Below are 19,730 nucleotides of genomic sequence, written 5' to 3'. Positions count from 1 at the left end.
GCCCTCTTGCTCAAGACGTCATATTTTATGACTGCACTGCAGCTGTACCTAAGCGATGTCTAGCTAGATTGTTCTTACCCTGCCTTAGCATGTGCATTATAAAAAACTTTCCATAATTTCCCCAAAAGCTACTTGTTTTTTGCTAATCCTATCTACAATTCTTCTCCTCGGGGGGTGGCATTATAAAATTCCACCGTGTTTATAATATATCAATGAATAAAATAGGACATTCTTATAATACAGTTACAAGTTAGAACAAACCTACCTCATACATTAATAGGAAATTTACATGGCGGTTTGACTATAATAGATGCTTCATGCAGTATTCTATTCTGTCCTCTAATAGTTCATACAAATGAAAGAAGATGTAGTGTAAAACTATTTTATTTATGAACAGCTTAGTCTTCATTGTCCTCGTTGTCGCTGTCCGCGTTGATGTTGAAGTAGCGGAGCTCGTAGGAGTCGTGAGCCGCAGCAACCACTCGGAGCCAGTCACGGAGGTTGTTCTTCTTCAGGTACCTCTTTGTCAGGTATTTCAGGTACCTCTTGGAGAAAGCAATGTCTGAAAAATAGAAATGAGGATATTTTTTATTGAACAGTTACACAATTGCTGCATCTAAAAAGTGTACATGCAAGAAATATGTTGATAAATGAAATAATGAAATTCTTTGTCTTCAAGTGACTCCTGTGAGGACATTTAGGCATGTAAACATCACATAATTAACATCAAATCCTCATCTTGTAACAGTTATATTGAATATAGGGATATGAACGATTTATTCGTTAATGAAGGCTGTACTGTAAGGTTAATATAAATACCTACAGAACCAAAATATTTTTATCGCCGACTGGTGGCAATGAATCCTAACCTCAAAATATTAAATACACAGTACAGTAAGTTAGAATGATTGTGCCACTGATGCAGATACATGTAAATATAACGTATGCTAGTGGTCTATCTACCTGCGCTGATGGAGACCTTCGTCTTATCCCGGGCGATGACAACGTGATTGCCGAGGTTGTTAGTTTTGCCTTCAACTTTGACACGTTCCTTCAGGTATTTCTCGAAGTTACCAACGTCAAGGATGCTGTCCTCGGCAGGGTGTGTGCAGTCAATCGTGAATTTAAGGTTGATTTTCCTCTTCATACCCTTTCCACGGATTTTGCCTCCCTTGACTCCCTTCTTGCCAGTCTTGGAGTGTAGAGTGGCTTTTTTAGCCACAGGCTTCTTTGTAACTGCCATTTCGGCGACCTAAAATAAAGAGGCACAATATTATACTGCAAATTTACTGTAAAACACTGTGATTATAATTAATTTTGCTAAATAACCTACCGAACACGTGTGGAGCAGTTATCGGTAAAACTGCAAAATGGCCGACATAAACGTCAGTTTTCGTTCAGTTGGCCAACATGATTTTTATTGCCAGATTAAAAATAATTTTGTATCGAAAAAACACACGGAACATTTATGTTCTGTGAAAATAACGTTATCGTTATAAATAGTGCTTATTCACACAGCGTCAGCTTCATGGTTTTTGTATAAATTAGCCGGTTTGTGATAGTAGAAGGATATAAAGGGATAGAGGAAAAGGTTTGCGCTATATATCTACGTAGAAAGTCTAATAAATGATTTTTTTGTCTAAAACTCAACATTGGATTATTATGCGTCATTCTGTTTCTTATTATCTATTGTTGGATTTTGGAATGCATTGTTGGTGAGGTGTTGTATAACCAATCATTATGCGTGCAATAATGACTGGTTTACACAGCTTTAGAAGCTAAGCGCTTACACATTGTAGTTGGTAAATATAATATGCTAAAATATATACATAGTTACCTACTTAAATAGCTATCATTGACCAGCTCACCATTCCTGGTTGGCTGCATTACATACATTTTTGGTTGTACTTCCTCAACTTGCCCTTGCTAACTAAGTAACTAACATGCGAATGACCACTGATCTAGAGTCCCCGTACACGGGCCACCGGCCACAACCACAAAACGCCGCCACTGGCATATTTCCTGTAATTTTCTTACATTTGATAATTATGGACTCGCCACACACGACACACCAAGTGTCGCCGCACACGGGCCACCAGCCACAGCCACAAACGCCGCCACGAAAAGCTTTTGTATCGGAACGATTTGAAGCGTGTGGCCGCCACCGGCGTCAACCAACGCCAACGGCGTAAAATGTACGAAAATTACAGGAAATATGCTAGAGGCGGCGTTTTGTGGTTGTGGGCGGTGGCCCGTGTGCGGGAGCCCTTACTGGCTAATCCTTTCACCAACGGTGACAAACTGATAAGAGGAAGACAAAATATATTTATACCTACACATTAAATCATCAGCCATCAGCTAAAAACCACAAAGCAGTGGCTGACAATCAGCTAGGTAAGTAAGATAATGGGCTCTCGTAAAAATCAGACAGAATCTACGTAGTTAGTTATGGAGGCCATGTAGGGTAGGGTAGTAGTTAACTATTTTTGAGACTTAACTTATATATGACTTATGCCCTTTTTATAAGTAGGCCGGTACCTACCTACCTAAAGTTAATTATTTTCGTAGGACCGTCCAGATAGTTAGGACGATGATAGTTTGTAAAGTAATGTAGGTACCTACTTAAAATAAAAATATTTGAGGGCCCATCCGAGTCCGCGTTGTTTTATGGTAGGAAGGTATTCTGCTGATAGTAACTACTTATAAGACATTTTAGCTCTTACCGCTAACAACATAAGATCGTCGAGGCCAACTACTGAACTGAATCAGTGAGCGATAAACTAGAGGGGAGCGGTGAGACTACATACGCCGTAAAGGCCATTGTTTTCGCTTCACAGGCATACTTATTTCCCATGAATGAACCGCCGACTTTACCTTCGAGGTCACGGAACAGTTTTTTTTACCTGGATCGTGATGTAATGGCCCCACAGCGCTTAGTGCAGAAATAACTCAATGAGAGTCGCACTCTCCGTGTTGTGTTTCAATAAAACAAAACACATTTGACTAAACTTGATTTGGCGGGTCAATTAATTTGAATTTAATCGCGCAACCATGATTAACCGTGAAGTGAACGCACACAAATAAGTTCAGTGTATTTACGCACGCGCCCCAAACCAAAACGTCGTGAGTTGAGTGATGTAAGACTATTTTTGTAGTTAACCTTATTCTACTCGTCTAAAGTGAATCATCAAGATTTCTTGTACAGTGTTTTTGAGTCTAGCGTGTACCTACAATGCGTTCAATAATTAAAAAAGAAGGAGTTAACGAAATATTAACCGTTTATTTATAGGACACAAAATGATGTTATTGATGTCACCGAGTCAAAGTAAACAAAATCGATAAGGATGTCTCGAATGGACTGTGTGTCATATAGATGCGAGTGAAATGGATAACTGTTTCGCGGCATGCGGGAGCGAGGGGGTCACCACAGCTGACTTGGACCGATTCACCGACAAAATAGAAAATGTCCTCAACGACGAAAAGGGAAGGCGCCTCTTTGCTGATTTCATGTTCAGCAGTAAAATGAAGGATGGACGACGCACTCTAGTTTTCTGGGAAAAAATCGAGAAGCTACTGGCCGATACTGAGTCCACTGAAGGCGCGTCGTACCGCAGATACCTGAGGAAAATCGATAGTCTGATGGATGAGGCCGAAAGGATAGAAGAACTGGATTTCGCAACCATGGAACGACTAGCCGCCGCACGGGATTCAGAGAGTAAAGAGGACATAATTGAGGCTTTGAAAGTATTAAAAGTAGAAGCAACTAAGGCTCTGAAGAGGGAATACAATGCATTTAGAAGACATTACGTCAATGTGAAATAGTGAAGAAAATTTTATTCCTGCAAATAAGTGCCTTCCATTACAAATATGTATTTGAAAATTCGCGCCGATACTGACTATCAAAATGGCAAACATTTCGTGTTGGAATTGCAACGTAATACAAGCTAATCGATAGTCACAACATTCCCACCCATTTATTACCGCGAAGCAAGATTTACTAGACACTATGCAGTCCGATTACTGGATATGGGAGGTCACATTATACACGAAACTTAAACTTACTACTTAACTTTAAAGTGGCCAGTCAGACATTTTGCTAAAGTTGTGTTAAAAACACGAAAAACACAAAGAAAAGCCTCAGTGTTAAAATATGCAAAGTGCACATGTTTTAATTATTAAATATATTTTTATGTTTGCAAACGAAGTTTTATTTACGCAATAATATTAGTTCAAGTAGTCCTGCTCTATTTTAATTATAAATAAAGTAAACAACACATAATACATAGGAATACTTATGTCATTTAATAAAATAGGTAATTGCATACATTGTACATATTATAATAATTTATTTTCTACTTCATACAGTATTAGGTATCATAATTACAATAACTACTCATACTCAGGGTAATTTTTTTTATGATTGGGTGATGTGCACTCTTTTATAAGTCCCACAAAGGTTTCACACAATAATGGCGTCTGTATTTTGTACATATTGATGTTATAAGCATAGTACCATTAAATATATGTGAATTATTTAAAATGTTAATGTAATTTCTTAGTAAAACTTGCATATTTGCTGACCGCAAAACCACATCAGAGCCATATTATATAAAATATCTAATAAAATTACTAGAATACAATACAAACCTTAAAACTACATTTAAAACTTATCTACAGACAATAAAATTTCTTCACTTCAGATATTAATTCCATTAAAATCCTATCACATTCTATACAATCAGAGAGTCCATTTCTCATTTAATTTAAATTGATTAATAATTAATTTTATTCACTGCATGTAAGTATGACAATTAGGTTGGAAATGTCATTTTAGTTATGCCTCTAGGTAAACATAACTAAAATGAATTTATCTCTAGGTTTTCTTCCATGAGTAATACATCTCCAGTGGTTTGTTCACCTGAAAAATACAAATTAAATTAGTAAGGACTACCATCTGAAACCAAAAACTAAATGAAAAGTAGCATCCTGAAAGTTTCATTGATTAGAAGGGTCACTTTCACCAAACAGTAAACATGTTAAAATTGTATTTACTTAATTCAAATTTTAAATAAATTTTGTAATTACTGTAACTACAGTATCTTACTATGTATACTTTCTTACCTTCCAGAATTTGTCGTTAATTTGCCGGAGGGTCTGCGAGCCGGCCAGGGGCACAAACTGGCCCGGGGCTGGCGCCACATAGATACAGAAGTTCAGGAGGCGGTACGCTTCAGGTAGCTCGGCGTCCAGGTCCAGTGTCAGACGCATAGCCAAGTACTTGCTGAGATGGTCCACTGTAATTGAGAGAATAATGCGATATTAGAATTTAGTATCTTTAGATCACAAGGGGTTTTAAATTGAGATCTTGAATGATCTTAGACCAGTGAAATGGAAAAATTATTCATGTGATAAAAAAATGACCAATTTGTTAGATAATATGAAAATAGGATAAAAATGCATACAAACAACATGCTCTTAGAGTGATGAAGGGATTAGCCAGCCGGTCCCAGGGTGTGCCAAACTTGTGTCTGTACACAATTAACTGTTTAGCACTACATTTACCTGAAGCATTAGCAGTGGTCTTCAAGTAGCGCACGGAGCTGTCCCGCAACGCTCGCATCAGCTGGTTGTCTCCGGCCATCTCCGTGGGGTGCGGCTTGAACACCAGCTCTATCTCATTGGGGTTCAGGGGCTCCCCTTCACCCTCCGTGTCCATTGAGTTTTCACCCTCTGTCCTGGAATATGAATAAATTAATTAATTAATGGGGAATTTAGATATTTTCGACTGCACTTACGCAGCTAAATATCATGTAGAGTGTTGACAAATTAAGTGGAATAACCAGCACTCATAAAATGGTAATGCATTACACATACCTGCCATCACTCGATTCACTCTCCTCACTTCTTTCTGATGTTAAAATAGACTTGGCTCTTTTAGTGATGCTTGTGTTCTTTGATATGGAGCTCAAGTTGGATGGAACAGGTGACGGTGTGCTCCGCACTGATGCAGGGTTAGAGGTGGACTGGCCACCTGACGGTGTGGGGTTGCCCGTTGAAGGAGAGTCTTTCGGAATAGATGAGTTTCCATTCTGGGCGGGTTCCGCATTACCACTAGAGTTAGAGGCGCTGGTTTCATCTTGGTTCTTGCGCGAACGCTGTGGCCTGTTCTGTGACTGCAACTTGATTCCCTCTGTGATAGAATTGACCAGGGACGCCTGCGAGTGCGACATGTTCAGCTTGTTGATCAGGCGCTCTTGATGCGCCTCGTACTCGTCGCGACTCGGGTATATCTTGGATATCAGCAAGTCAAAGTTGGGGTCTGGTCTCAATGACCTTTTTGACACTAGTTTTTTTCGACACGTAGGACATTCCTTATTACCTGAGCGTAGAGCTGTTATAATACAATCGGAGCAGAACCTGTGTAAGCATTCTTTTGTGGTCATCGTCTTTTTCAGCATATCTAAACAAATTGGACACATCAATTCACTGTGCAAGCTTCTGGGTGATACCGCTATTTCAGTGGCATCTGTAATAACTTCCTGAGGAGTCCGATGAAGTTCGTAGAGGGAGAGTTCCCATGTTTTGTTTTGCGACGGCTCCGTCGACGACATTATTGATATAAAGCTATAAAATTCACTTTATTATATTTGTTTTCACAGAAACGACGACTGACAGCTCAAGCCGCTGCCGCTGCCGCCATACTTGTTGATTTTTTTTAACTAACAACTAGTGTTGTCTATCATTTTTCATATTTACCGATTCGATTATGATTTAAAACTGAGTTTATGCAGCGTTTTTTGCAATTTAATCTTCCGTATTCTGAAGAATAAATCCAACAAATAATATGCTTATTTAATTTTAAATAATAATTGAGATTAACATAAAGGTAATGCTCTATAACTTAACTATTTTTATTGGTAAATAGGCAATTTAAGAAAACTTTCTTGCCTTTCGAAAAAAAGATTGTTAATACAATGAGCTTTTCGAGAGAAGTACGAGTATACTTGTACCCTTTGTTTGTACACTTTAGTGCCAATTTCTCCATAGTCGGTTATCTAACTGAGAGGGATTGATTTATTAATTATACGTCATATCCATATAAAATTCACGAAAGATGTGTCAAAAATCAACCACTACTCCCTGGTTATGCTCAAACCGACTACGGAGAAATTGGCACTTAACTTAACTACCCTATGTTCGTTGTATATGACCATAGTTAATGTTCGATCTAAACAACTTGAAAGTTTTGTAATTACTTTGATAAACTAACCAACTTGATCAAAGTCTGTTTGAAGCGGCATGCACCTTTCAAATGCGGAACTACCAGTAGGTACTTACCAATACCTACCAATCATTAACTAAGTCCTATCTAGGTTTTGCTAATAAACCTTATAGTGGTGGGTCAGTTAGTTGGTGGATCGTTATAATAATTATGTTATCTTGTCATTAAAATAATTTAGACGACGCTCTTATGTGAGTTCTGTGCAGATTACTACCTAGATAGGTTTTTGACATTGCGTTCATTCATAAATACTAGTGATGCCACGAATAGTGATTTGGCCGAATACCGAAAACCGAATATTCGGCCGGCGCTCTCAGCCGAATACCGAATATTCGGCCACCGAATATTCGGCAGGTGATCGAGTATAATTCAATAAGTTGAAGTTTTATTTAAAGAGTATTCTTCTTAATCTTACGGCAGATCCGTACAACTGGTGGTCAAGCAACTCGAATCAGTAGCGAAACCTTATATATTTTGTTAAAAAATACCTGTGTCTCAGTAGCTATTGTATATTTTATGAAGAAAAGCGCAATCGTCACAAGCGCGATGTTTTATTCAGGTTTTCGCAATTAATTATTGTTTAATTGTTTCGATCAAATTGTTTTTTTTTATTTTCTTTTGTAAGATGTTTGCTACTTTTTAAGTATTCGGTATTTTGCCGAATACTACTTACTATTCGGCCGAATACCGAATACTGAAAAAACTGGCCGAATAGGCCGAATACCGAATACTTGCCGAATATTCGTGGCATCTCTAATAAATACTGTGCAAGTATGCAGTAAAGTTTATCACGACAAAGCCATTAGCCGCGTAGGCCTTCATCCAAGTAGGCACTACCTAGTTAAACATTACACTTAAACGTAAGCTTAGATATAAACACCACTTATATAATATGGTAGATAGGCACTATCATATATCATACACAAAATCATTATTAAGTTTACTTATATAGCTGGTACTTTCGATATTGCAACATAGTCAATGCCCAATGCCTAAAGACTTTACTAACCACCATTATACCATTACAAACCTATGCTGTCAACATGTACACACGCGAGGGGTAAAATAGAAGACGAAGGCAGGATGACAGCACATATAACGAGCAGTTTAAGTACAAATAGCAGGATGTTAAATGTCCCCGTCAAAATCATCCATCTTATTACCTCACAGTCCTCACACTTAATAAGTGTCATAATTACGGTGTAAGGTGTAGTGTACCTAATAATTATAAAACACATAGTAGTTGTAGGTAGTAGGTGCCAGGTAGGTATAATTTGTACACACATTTATTAAGTTAAGTTGCATAAGTAAAACGTACCTACCTGCTAAGCAGTCTCACACTGCACTGTGAGCACAACTTAGTACAGTTTAAGTTTTCAGAATTAGAAATACAAAGTTCTAAAACACCCTCATCTCAATATAGTAGGTAACTATGTACAGTCAGTAAAACAGATATGTTGTACCTAAGAACTAGGAACCTATTCTGTGGCCTGTATTTGAGCGAATTATTATTTTCATCCTAGAAGACACTGGAGAAAGATGACTTGATGAAGAATTATTTTAAATTGAATATTCTGCAATTAATAAATTTTCCACCTGTGTAGGATAAACAGATGCTCGCGTGCATTAACTGCACATATTTTGTCACACAATGGATAAGGCCTAGGCCTAGGTTAGGAATCTCTTGTAGGCTATTATGATACTTTTTCACTATGAAGCACCTGCCTAATCTAGGCATCTGGGCTAACGGTGAAAATAAAAATAAAAACACGTGTTAAGTTTCTGGTTAACGTAGTTATCATTTATGAACCTTATATTACAAAAGTCGTTTTTTTCAAATTCGACATTGATAGAATAAGCGCGTGGAGTAAATAAATTAATCATCTTCAGTTGGCAGCCTCCTTTTGGTGTCCATATTCGGGCGGGGTGTAACGGGATGGGTGATTGAGACGTGACTGCAATTGAAATGTGGCCTGCTGGTCAACCTGTTTGAACCAACACTCACATCTCGGATGAACACTGATACCTACTGCTGTAATCCTGATGTAACGAGGGTATGATTTATTATAATAACGCCAAGCTTATGCATTAATGGGTTATGCAGAGTTCACATAAATGCGTTGTCTTTGTAGAGCTTATTTTATTAAATAACAAGTAAGAATATTTTATTCTTATTTGGTTAATTGGGTTTCAGCTAGAATTTCCTAAGCATAATTTTAGGTAGGTATATTTTTCTAATCACCTCTAGGTACATAGTTGGACAAGTCGTCAAGTGAGGATGGGAACCACCTTACCCCGTGCCCTCTGCACCAATTCTCGTCTGCTCTCGTTGGTTTTATTACTACTAACTACCACAATTAGCTGTTTTGAGCAAATCATGGTAGATTACTTAAGATTACATTCTACTGATTTGAGTGCCAGTAGGTAGGTAAACATGTTCGCTGGTAAATACGCCACAAACCTTCTAGTTAGAGAATTAGTAATGTTCCTTGCCATACAAACCCTCATAATGTGTTTAAAATGAAACGTGAATATTCCTGCTATTGTTAATTACCTACTTACCATTACTAATAAAGTGGTTGTTTACCGAATAAAGATGTGTAACAAAACCGTAAGTATACAATTTTACGATCTCTATTATCATAATTAATTGATACTAAAACTGACTAACTTTTACTGTTTCATACTTTAGTAAAGGTTCAGTTAACTCATATGACTAGGAAAGTTGTTTGTTGTTGGAAAATCCAAAGCAAGTAGGTACCACATGCGAACGAAAAATAATTAGCAAATTAGATGTTTTATTTACTTCCTATACTAAGCCCACTATTCAAGAGTGATAGCATGTATTTTATTTTATCTTACAGGTAGCCACTAACCAGACATTGTGAAACAGGGCCTAGGTAAGTATATTAGAATATTATACCTACCTATAAATATTGACGCTGAAAAAATACATAAGTACTTACCCAAATAGATATACCGAGATAACTGATTTCGAAGGAAGGTTGAATATTATGAAGACACAGACACAGTAATGTATACAATCCCCCCCCCCCCATTTTGGTTTGATATTATTATTTTCAGCAAACGTCCATTAATTTACTCATATACATACAAACCCACCTATACAGGTGAATAATTATCGTCGCCACAAAACTCGATATATCCACAAGGGATGGATGCATATATTATTATTGCTGGCTGGATAATTCAGTAGCACAAAGATACATTAACATTGCAATCAATTAGTGGTCATCGCTGAGATTCCGACGCAGACATTATAGACGAGGCATCTTAGAGCTATCGGCATTCCAACTGGATCTATAGTTCCTGAGACGACAGGAGCTATGGGAGTGAATGTCGGCAAGCTAATATATCATGCTTAACTTTTTTAAAGAAAAACTTTACGTCCTGTGGTCCAGGTCGGGCCTAGAGACAGCCGCTACTGGTTTCTCTATGCGTGCTTCCGTATTCCAGGTTTCTTGCTGATAGTGTTTTGTTTAAGTATCGACTGGTCACCTTAACAAGTTGGATGTGCAGTGTATTTTAAATCACCAAGGAGAGATCCATCTAGGTATTTCAGTTTTTCACTAATGATCCAATACGGTAGGGTAAGAAAAACTTTTACTTTAATAATTTATTCTATCTATATAGGTACCTATTAAATTTACACATAAGTTTGTAGGCAAAATTATATAAGTATTTTTAATTATTTTAAGTTATCCACTGTTGATAGCATAAATTTGATTTGGCTGTGTTTGCTGCACGGGAACAAGGTACGAATTGGTTCCAACATTAGTCGATGGCATTGCATTTTGACCATTATTGACTGGCACCATAGCATACAGGGTGCTCCCTTGATTCTGGCTGACTGGAGCCATATTAATAGGCTTAGCGTAGAGTTGGCCATTGTTCAGCGAGTTCACAGCTAACAGAGTCGGCTGGCCATTATTGAAGGCCAAGTTGTTGGGTTGCTGGCTACTCACATATTGTTGCTGGTTCGTCAATAGTGGATGTTGGTTTCCAAATACCGGTTGTTGGTTCGGCTGGGCCAAAACATATTGCTGTTGATTTGGTTGGCTTAAAACATATTGCTGTTGATTTCCAATTGGTTGCTGATTATACACTGGTTGTGGATTGGCCAATAACTGTGGTTGATTCGGTACGTATTGTTGATTTGGCTGCACTTGTTGATAATTTAGCACTGGTGGTTGCTGATTAACGAATCTTGGTTGAGAGTTAATTAAATATTGTTGTTGATTTGGTGGTTGTTGATTGATGAAATTTGGCTGTTGATTTAATAACGCAGGCTGCGGGTTACTGAAACCTTGCTGTTGGTTCACCAGCAACGGTTGTTGATTGTTATTAAAGAACGGCTGGCTTGGCTGCTGGTTGTAACTGATTGGAGGTTGGTTGGCAATTCCAGGTTGATTGACACTCAAAAACTGTTGTTGATTCGGTAGCAATTGCTGGTTGTTTACCAGCAGTTGCGGATTTCCAACACCCTGCTGTATAATATTTGGTGGCTGTTGATTTGTTGGAAGAGTTGGAAGTTGTTGGTTATAATTGGCTTGTGGTTGGCTGAGAGAACTTTGCTGCAGCGGTTGGATCACTGGTGCCTGTTGCTGGTTCACGATTGGTGGTTGATTGTGAGCCGCATCAGGATTTTGATTTGGAGCTATCGGGACATTATTTTGAGAGGACACTTCTTCTTGACTTTTCTTGGTGACGTCAGCATTGTTTTCTTGTCCTTGTGCTTGTAGGTTCTTGAGGGCATCCATTGATATGAAGACTCCAGGCACGACGTTTGGGTTACCAGTTTGTACGTCTGGTGGCAAGCCATTGACCACAGACAAGAGTGCAATAATTGGAACCTGCGGACAAATACTTTCGTACATGTAATCATTAAAATTAATTTGGTAACTACGTTTGTTTTTTTTATTATTCCGGTCAAGTTTTACACGAGGCATGGAAAAAATACATATCTATAGATAATAAAAAAAAATCTTAAGTACTTACGATAACTTTGAGATGCATTTTGTACACTCCGTAAATTCAGACTAAATGGTTGTATTATATAACTATGTTTATATAGTCCAATTTAGTCATCGTAATACCTACGTATTGTATGAAAACCCCTGCGGTCTACTAATAGATTAATAAATCATATATTAATTGCTTTTCTAATCGAGTGTTATTTGTTTTATCACCAATCCTTAGGTCATCATCATCATCAATTTGACTTTAAACTTGGGAACCCTAATCTCCAGCAGAACTATCAACCAATGCACCATACTGGCTAGCATACCTAGGTAGATAGACAGGTTACCTAAAGGTAGGTTGCGCACTAATAGGAGTGTATGTAATGTCATAATTTATAGAGATATTACCATAATTAAAGGTAATAAAACTTGTTTAAACGGAGATTTTCTAATTCAGTACGTGATATTGTAAAATCGCACAACTTTACTTTCCCTATATTTATCGAATTGGATTTAGAACGTAAATCTGGTATGATTACAAGTACTTAACTATCTATTAAAACAAAATTTTCTACGTAGAGACTTGGATGTGTAGTGTATGGTGTAAAAGAAAATGCTAAAACAGTTTATAAGTAACTAGCTGTTCCCGCGCGCTTCGCTTCGCCTTAAAAAGTTTTCCCGCGGGAATTCCGGGATAAAAAGTAGCCTATGTTCTTTCCCAGGGTCTAGACCGTATGTATACCAAATTTCATTCAAATCCGTTCAGTAGTTTTGGCGTGAAAGAGTAACAGACAGACAGACAGACACAGTTACTTTCGCATTTATAATATTAGGATTAGGATTAGGATGCGTAAGTACTATTGCGTTAGATAATCCTAGACAATAGAGATAAGTGATCTTTCGCGTGCAGTTTTTGAAATCTTTTATAGGTAGGAAGGTAAGTACTATATTTTCGCTTTCAAAAATAATTTACTCTTTATTATGTTCATGTACAATTTACTATCGCTAAGTGGGATAATAATGATGACTGTATAGGTGTATAGTGTATACTTTGTATAGGTAAGTACACATAATACTTAAATAGAACAACAAGGACTTGGGTCTAAATGGGTACATGTAGGCACGAGTATACCGCATTATCTGTCATACCTACGTAATAAAATGATGTATCTTCATCAGTGCAGCTTATACCTAACCCAGGGTCTACGTAGAGGTAAACAGGAATAAAGGTCAGCAGTGCTAAATGAAGAACCGTTACTTAAACCTACATGCATAGGTATTAGGTACCCATTGCTCCTCGTCGATTCCGATGATTTGAGGTCACATAAATGGTTAGCATTGCGGGCGATACGGCTCGCTACTTATTACAAGAGTACACATTTTACAGGGTAGAACTTACCACAGCTTTACGGTATAGCCTAAGGCGAGATACATACTGCGAGCTAAGCTGAGTTAGTTTAGCAGCTCCCATAGCTGACACAGTTGCTGTCATACGAGTACATGCTTGCACAAATGCACACCCTCAGAATGTCAAGTTAAGCAACTTGGTGGCTGACTGCTATTGTTGTTGGGTAAGACTTAATTTTGTTTCTCGTCTCGTCTCGAATATTTCGTATGAGCTATTCTTAAGTAGGCATTCTTTCTTTCTTTCAAAGTGGCTATCACGAGATTGTGTTTATTTATGGGTCAGGCGATCGATGTCTCGGTCGATCGTGCTCAGTAATCACAACCAACACTGTTGTTCAGATTAATATTGTTGTTTATTACTTTTTATGGGGATGGCGCGTGAAAGCCATGGTCGTTGACATGATTTTTTAACAAAAAATCCAGTTCTCTCGATTGTACTAAGTAAGAAAGTAGTACTTACAATTGGCTCAATAATCATCCAATAATAAAGAGAAACAAGACCACATTTTGTTTCCCGAAAACGTTAATGTGTAATTATGAAAATTAAGATGATATCCGTTCCTTATTACAACTGTAAACGTCTGAGGAATTTGGCTGTTGGCGCCATCGCCGCCGCCTCCGCCGCTGCTGCGCCGCGCCGCATCAGGGGAAACACGATTTTTTTGAAAACAATAATGCATGGCGTCACATCTCATGCCCTATGTACATACATATTACCTTTATGGAGAAGGAAAACTGTAAGTAAGTACCGAATTTATCTATATTTTTATGTAATCATAACATAGGTTTATAAAAATGACTTTTGGTGAAACTCTTACCTTACCACCATGCGTTAGTTATGATCATCACTATCATCAAGATTTAAAACTCATTTAAAATGTCATCATACTCATCAAAAATATTTTTTCCTCTATTAGTACTTACACGGCAGGTACACATTTCCATTTAACAGATTTCACTCTCATAGAGAACGTATGCGTATGAGCATTTTCTACCGATTTGCCTTATTATTTTAATCAACTGCTAACGACAAACAACTAGATTAAGGAATAATAACAGCCGCATAACTCCCCCGTATTACCAGCTATTATGTGCTGCTCTCTCCTTGTCGGAAGCTTTAAACATTATACTATACAGGGCGTTGCTAAATACTAGAGGTAGGCTGTCAAGAAGCTTTAAACATTACAATATACAGAGTGTCGCTAAATACTGGTGGCAAGTTGTCAATAGCGGCGTTATTCTTAATCTCTACTAATAGATTTGCTTTTATAACATAAGCACTTCCAATAAATACTTCAAGTATTTTATTTGACGTTATTGAATTCTGTCTATATTTTTGCTATCAGTACTTACCAATTTTCTTAGGCGAAGTGGAATGGCCTGGTTTTGTTACGTTGTTAGAGCATCCTGTATAAAATTAAGATGGCTTTGATGAAACCAGGAACTGCTAGACAGAGTGGACCGCAGCGGAAGAAGAAAGTGGTGTGTGGTCCCTTCGATGTGTTTGTTCATTCAATTTGTGCAGTAGCCGTGTTTTTAACCACCAACCGTAAAATATAGCTGCCATAAATTTGACTAATGTTCTTATCACGAAAAAGATGCGGATATGAATTCTGTGTTTTGTGCGGTGTGTTGCAGTAGTTTTTAGGGGTTAAAAAGTAAATTAGTACAATGACACAGACTCGCAAATATTTATTTCTTAGAACTCCCATACAACATTCCTCAGTAACACCACATAGAAACTTTGTGTAGGAGAAAGAGAAATAATACTCGTATAGTAGGGGGTTCATAATATATTTATTTGTTTTCTTTTTCGTGATTAAATAATTAAGCAGCTCGAGAAAAGTTGTATTCGCGCAAATGAAATGTACGTACCTACATATATAATTACATTGTTTTCTTCTTTAAATTATCCTGATCTTATCAGCCAAAATTAAATACAATGCTTGTTTATATTAAAATATAAACTCATTCGATGTGCACCAGACGTTGACAGGTTTTCACCTAACATGAAACCTTAAAGGTTAAGGTTATAACAGTACCGATAGAGAACCTATGCAGTTCCGATTTATTCCACATTCTCTGAGTGTCGATAACGATTGTAGGATTGAGTACTAGGCAAATATAAATCTGACCACATAAATAAAAAAATATAGCTAATCTACAAATACAATACAAATAGAAATCGTTTATTTGGTGCTAAGTAAAGGTTCACACAAATGCATCTTATCTCTAGTCCCTACACTAGGATTCCCTGTGTTGTAGGGGCTAGCTATCTTAAACAAGTGTTATTCATGGGGACAGTGAGGTGGTTCTCTACATACACATAACATTTAAACATACCTTAAATCACCTACTCTATAATTAGTTAATCACCATTATTATCGTGTTACATTCTACATAAATTAATTCCTTTGTCTAGGTAGGTAAGATTGCTCGTACAAAAATGTGGAAAACTCATCAGCCAACCGTAGCATTCATAAGTTAATATGTCTGTTTACTTAATCTTAGACATATCTGTTACATACCTATCTCTTTTGGTTCAGGTAATGTAGTGTGGCGTTGAGTGGAAAGTAAATTTACTTAAGTAATTATCACGATTACTTAGCTGAAATTAATTAAGAGAAAGATTACTTTCTTTCATCGTAAAATGTTTCAGTGCATATTCCATGATTTATTGTTAAGTATATAGCCACTTACTTTAACTTTCAGTCTTAACTTCTCATATTCCACACTCTATTGATCCTAGTACAGAATATAATAAACACGTGTAATTTAGTTAGTACTTAAGTATTGTAATAAGTACTTAAACTATTTTCTTAAAGTTTATGTTTCGACGTTAGGCTCATTACTTGCAGTAGAATAATAATATAATGATGATAACATTATTGCATACTTCATGGAAAATTTTCAACTTTTAAGTACCTTCCTACTTAAGTAACTTTCATCCTAGACAGGCGTTTCGGCCATACCCTAAGGGCTTGATGGTGTTTTGATGAGGGCTATCACTTTCGCTGCCCAACCAATTATCATTGAGGGGATCTTACACCTCGTAATTACAGAAGCTATGTATGCCCTTAAACCGGATCTGGCCGACATGCGACCCGGCCGCCCCGGGCGCTCCGCCTCAGCCTAGTTACAGCGACGGCGACTGCCCCGGGATCATCCCGAGTGCTTTTTGCCGCCATCTTAACAAGACATGTGGTCTGCGAGCCCGTCTATCGCAATCTAATACCAATTTAACGGACATTTGCATTGATGCAATGCAAGTTTTTCACTTCACTTGCTATGTAAATGCTAGTTGGAATAACCTGAATCGATAGCTAGCTGAGTCGAGTTAATAGGGACTCTATCCTAAAGGGATAAGGACACGCGGGGCCATGGGAGAATGAAGTCGTGATACGTGTACGAGGCTTGTTCCGTGCTTGATTTTCCGGTAATCAAAAGATGTTAATATTTCAATTGGTATCGTATCGTTGATGTTGAACCGTTGAATGTGTCTAGTGAACTCTACATTTCCTAGTTAACAGTTAAGTATACTGTCAATTTTAGGGGTCGGATTATTATTACTTTTGTAACATACTTTTAAGTAAATACTTAGTTCTTTAACTAACCTTCAAATCCTTTACATCCATTGCGAAATGTTAGTTGAGATGCTCAATAGAACCTCCGACCAACCACGTACAATATTATACAACTTACAACCATAAATATAATGCCATCGTTTATGAAGGGCTAGACGCTTATCTTCTTTCACGGCTGGTCAGGCCTGGATAATGACGGATACAGCCACGGCTATTAACATACTCGCGAGGGTGATGGATGGAGCGCCTCATGTGACGCGATAAGTGGACATTTTGGCGGCAAAACTGTTCGCTTTTATACACTTCTCTACAATTTTATAAAGTTGGCACTACCACTGCTGTTGTGTTTTACGCATTAATAGTGCACTGAACTGTTTTCAAAAATATTTAACCGTAACACATAAGTATCCTATATTATACCTGAGTGATGTATGCTACTTTTTATCTTCATATTTTCATCTTTTTAAGCATTTTTATTAGTGTGTTGGTCTAGAGTGCGTCATCAAAACTCGACCTCAAAAGGGGAACACCACGAAAATCATCCAATCAACAACTCTGCACCTTAATTAAACTCACGCGTCCAAGAAAATCCATTATAATTCCCGCCCATTTTGAAAACGCCAGCGAATGATTAATGTAACGACTTATGCAATATTATGCATTTCAAAATCAATTTCTATACGTCATCTTCCCTGTTAAGTTATTGGTAGTTGATTATAGGGTCTACATTGAGTCTTGTAACTGATTCCAGATAACCAATGTCTTGTGAATTCGATTTAATGCATGCTGAAAATATTTTCCTGTTACGCAACTACGTAAGGAGTACAGTCCCAAGAAAGAATTAAGTAACCAATAACAATATACCAGATTGGCGCCTCATTATATTCTGCATGTGTAAAGGGAGTTTAAATTTTTATGGCAACTGTTTTAAAATGTTCATAAATATAAATATTATCCTGTGTTAAAATTTGTTACGGTATTTTGCTATAGGTAGTTGTAAAAATCTTAGCTTTCTAATGTTAAATTTAAAAAGCTAAGAGCATATTCTATAATAAAATTAAGTCATCTTAAATTTTCTTTTAATAATTTCTAAACATGCTAATTAGGTATATTACTAGATTAGCTTTTCCGCTTCGCATTTATTCCACAGGTATTACGTAAAAGTTTTGGGATGAAAAATAAGAAAAGCTGATAGGTAATAGGACTAAACCAAGGCTCATAGGTAATAGGATAAAACCAAGGCCCTATTCTATTTCTATTCTTTTAATTCTCTGTGGGGTGTAAGTACCTGCACCTGGCTCTCTCGAGTGGAAACTTTGTGCATATCCCCAAGGTCTAAACTGCCTTCCTAAGCTTGGACCATTTCCCACAACGCTGGTCCACTGCGGGTTGGTGGGTTCACATCTAGATGTTCTAGATTTATATAGATATGCAGGTTTCCTCACGATGTTTTCCTTCACCGTAAGAGCGATGGTATACATTGTACTTAAGTTAAAAGAACTCATTGGTACATGTCAGTGCCGGGATTCGAACCCGCTTCTCTTGCTTGAGAAGCGGGCGCTTACCCGACTGAGCTACCACCGCTCAAACCAAGGCCCAAAAACGTATGTTTATGTTTGTTAATGTTATCTCAACTATAATAATATGTTATTTCTTCTAAACTTTCTAAATACGTAAAACCATCCTCTATAAAACGTGGCGAATTTGGTTAATGTTGAAATAATAGCTTAATATTATTATAACTATAAGTACCTATAATACATTTTATTTACTTAGATTAATATAATATTACATAATTGAGTTATTTTGCTGATGATATACAAAAAGTATTTGGATACTAAAAGCCCTTCTACATTATAAAATTATGTCCACGTTTGGAAACCTCTCAACTCAACTTATGCTACTAGTTAACAGTTATTATTCTGTGCTTCTGCAGACATAAGTTGCCAACAATCGAGACTCCCTTGTTGCTAATAAAATTACCGAGTTCTAAACTTATGAAGTTTTGAACAGCTTAGTAGTAGTTAAATACTTAGGTACAAGTACTCGAACAAAGTTATTAAACACAAATAAATACTTATACGTATATAAAACAAAAACATAACACATCTATCCGAGACAAAGCCAATCCCAATCTAGTGGTTTCAACGCATGGTTATGGTTATTGTCATGTTATTGTGTATTTTATATAATAATCTCACTGCATTGAATTAAATACACTGGGCTACAATTATTATTCGATTCGATTCCCGGCTAGGGCAGATATTTGTTTAAAGACAGATATTTGTACTCGGGTCTTGGGTGTTGATATTTATATTCAGTATCTATCTATCTATGTATTTGTGTACATATATCAGCTGTCCGACACCCATAACACAGGTTCTGCCTAGCTTGGGGTCGGATGGCCGTGTGTGAGATGTCCCCACATATTTATTATTATTTATTATTGGGCCGCAAAACTACTCTTGCAAAATC

General features: G+C 37.2%; 3 protein-coding genes across 3 annotated transcripts; 1 reads left to right on the top strand and 2 right to left on the bottom strand.

Annotated features, from left to right (window-relative positions):
- Positions 1-368: 368 nt before the first annotated feature.
- LOC105380398 (60S ribosomal protein L22) lies at positions 369-1,443 on the bottom strand. The gene is made up of 3 exons (XM_011549949.3): positions 1,334-1,443; positions 964-1,252; positions 369-562 (listed from the first exon to the last, which is right to left on the bottom strand). Exons 2-3 carry the CDS (start codon positions 1,241-1,243, stop codon positions 399-401), a joined length of 444 nt encoding a protein of 147 aa, XP_011548251.3. The 5' UTR covers positions 1,244-1,252; positions 1,334-1,443; the 3' UTR covers positions 369-398.
- A 1,401-nt stretch (positions 1,444-2,844) lies between these two features.
- Positions 2,845-4,200, top strand: LOC105380399. The gene has a single exon (XM_048626823.1). The coding sequence runs from the start codon at positions 3,385-3,387 to the stop codon at positions 3,820-3,822; it is 438 nt and encodes a 145-aa protein (XP_048482780.1). The 5' UTR covers positions 2,845-3,384; the 3' UTR covers positions 3,823-4,200.
- A 78-nt stretch (positions 4,201-4,278) lies between these two features.
- On the bottom strand, positions 4,279-6,712 carry LOC105380400 (E3 ubiquitin-protein ligase RING1). The gene is made up of 4 exons (XM_011549952.3): positions 5,875-6,712; positions 5,563-5,735; positions 5,122-5,294; positions 4,279-4,918 (listed from the first exon to the last, which is right to left on the bottom strand). Exons 1-4 carry the CDS (start codon positions 6,609-6,611, stop codon positions 4,874-4,876), a joined length of 1,128 nt encoding a protein of 375 aa, XP_011548254.1. The 5' UTR covers positions 6,612-6,712; the 3' UTR covers positions 4,279-4,873.
- Positions 6,713-19,730: the final 13,018 nt, after the last annotated feature.

The sequence above is a fragment of the Plutella xylostella genome, chromosome 17 (genome assembly GCF_932276165.1).
Source record: "Plutella xylostella chromosome 17, ilPluXylo3.1, whole genome shotgun sequence".
NCBI lineage: Eukaryota > Metazoa > Arthropoda > Insecta > Lepidoptera > Plutellidae > Plutella > Plutella xylostella.
This window is presented reverse-complemented; position numbering and strand designations above follow the sequence as displayed.

Coding starts and splice junctions, on each gene's coding strand:
- LOC105380398 (XM_011549949.3), bottom strand. CDS start 1,243: ATGGCAGTTACAAAGAAGCCTGTGGCTAAAAAAGCCACTCTACACTCC. Junction 563..963: donor GAAGGTCTCCATCAGCGCAG/GTAGATAGACCA, acceptor TCTATTTTTCAG/ACATTGCTTTCTCCAAGAGG.
- LOC105380399 (XM_048626823.1), top strand. CDS start 3,385: ATGGATAACTGTTTCGCGGCATGCGGGAGCGAGGGGGTCACCACAGCT.
- LOC105380400 (XM_011549952.3), bottom strand. CDS start 6,611: ATGTCGTCGACGGAGCCGTCGCAAAACAAAACATGGGAACTCTCCCTC. Junction 5,736..5,874: donor AGTGAATCGAGTGATGGCAG/GTATGTGTAATG, acceptor TTCATATTCCAG/GACAGAGGGTGAAAACTCAA. Junction 4,919..5,121: donor TTAACGACAAATTCTGGAAG/GTAAGAAAGTAT, acceptor TGTATTTTTCAG/GTGAACAAACCACTGGAGAT.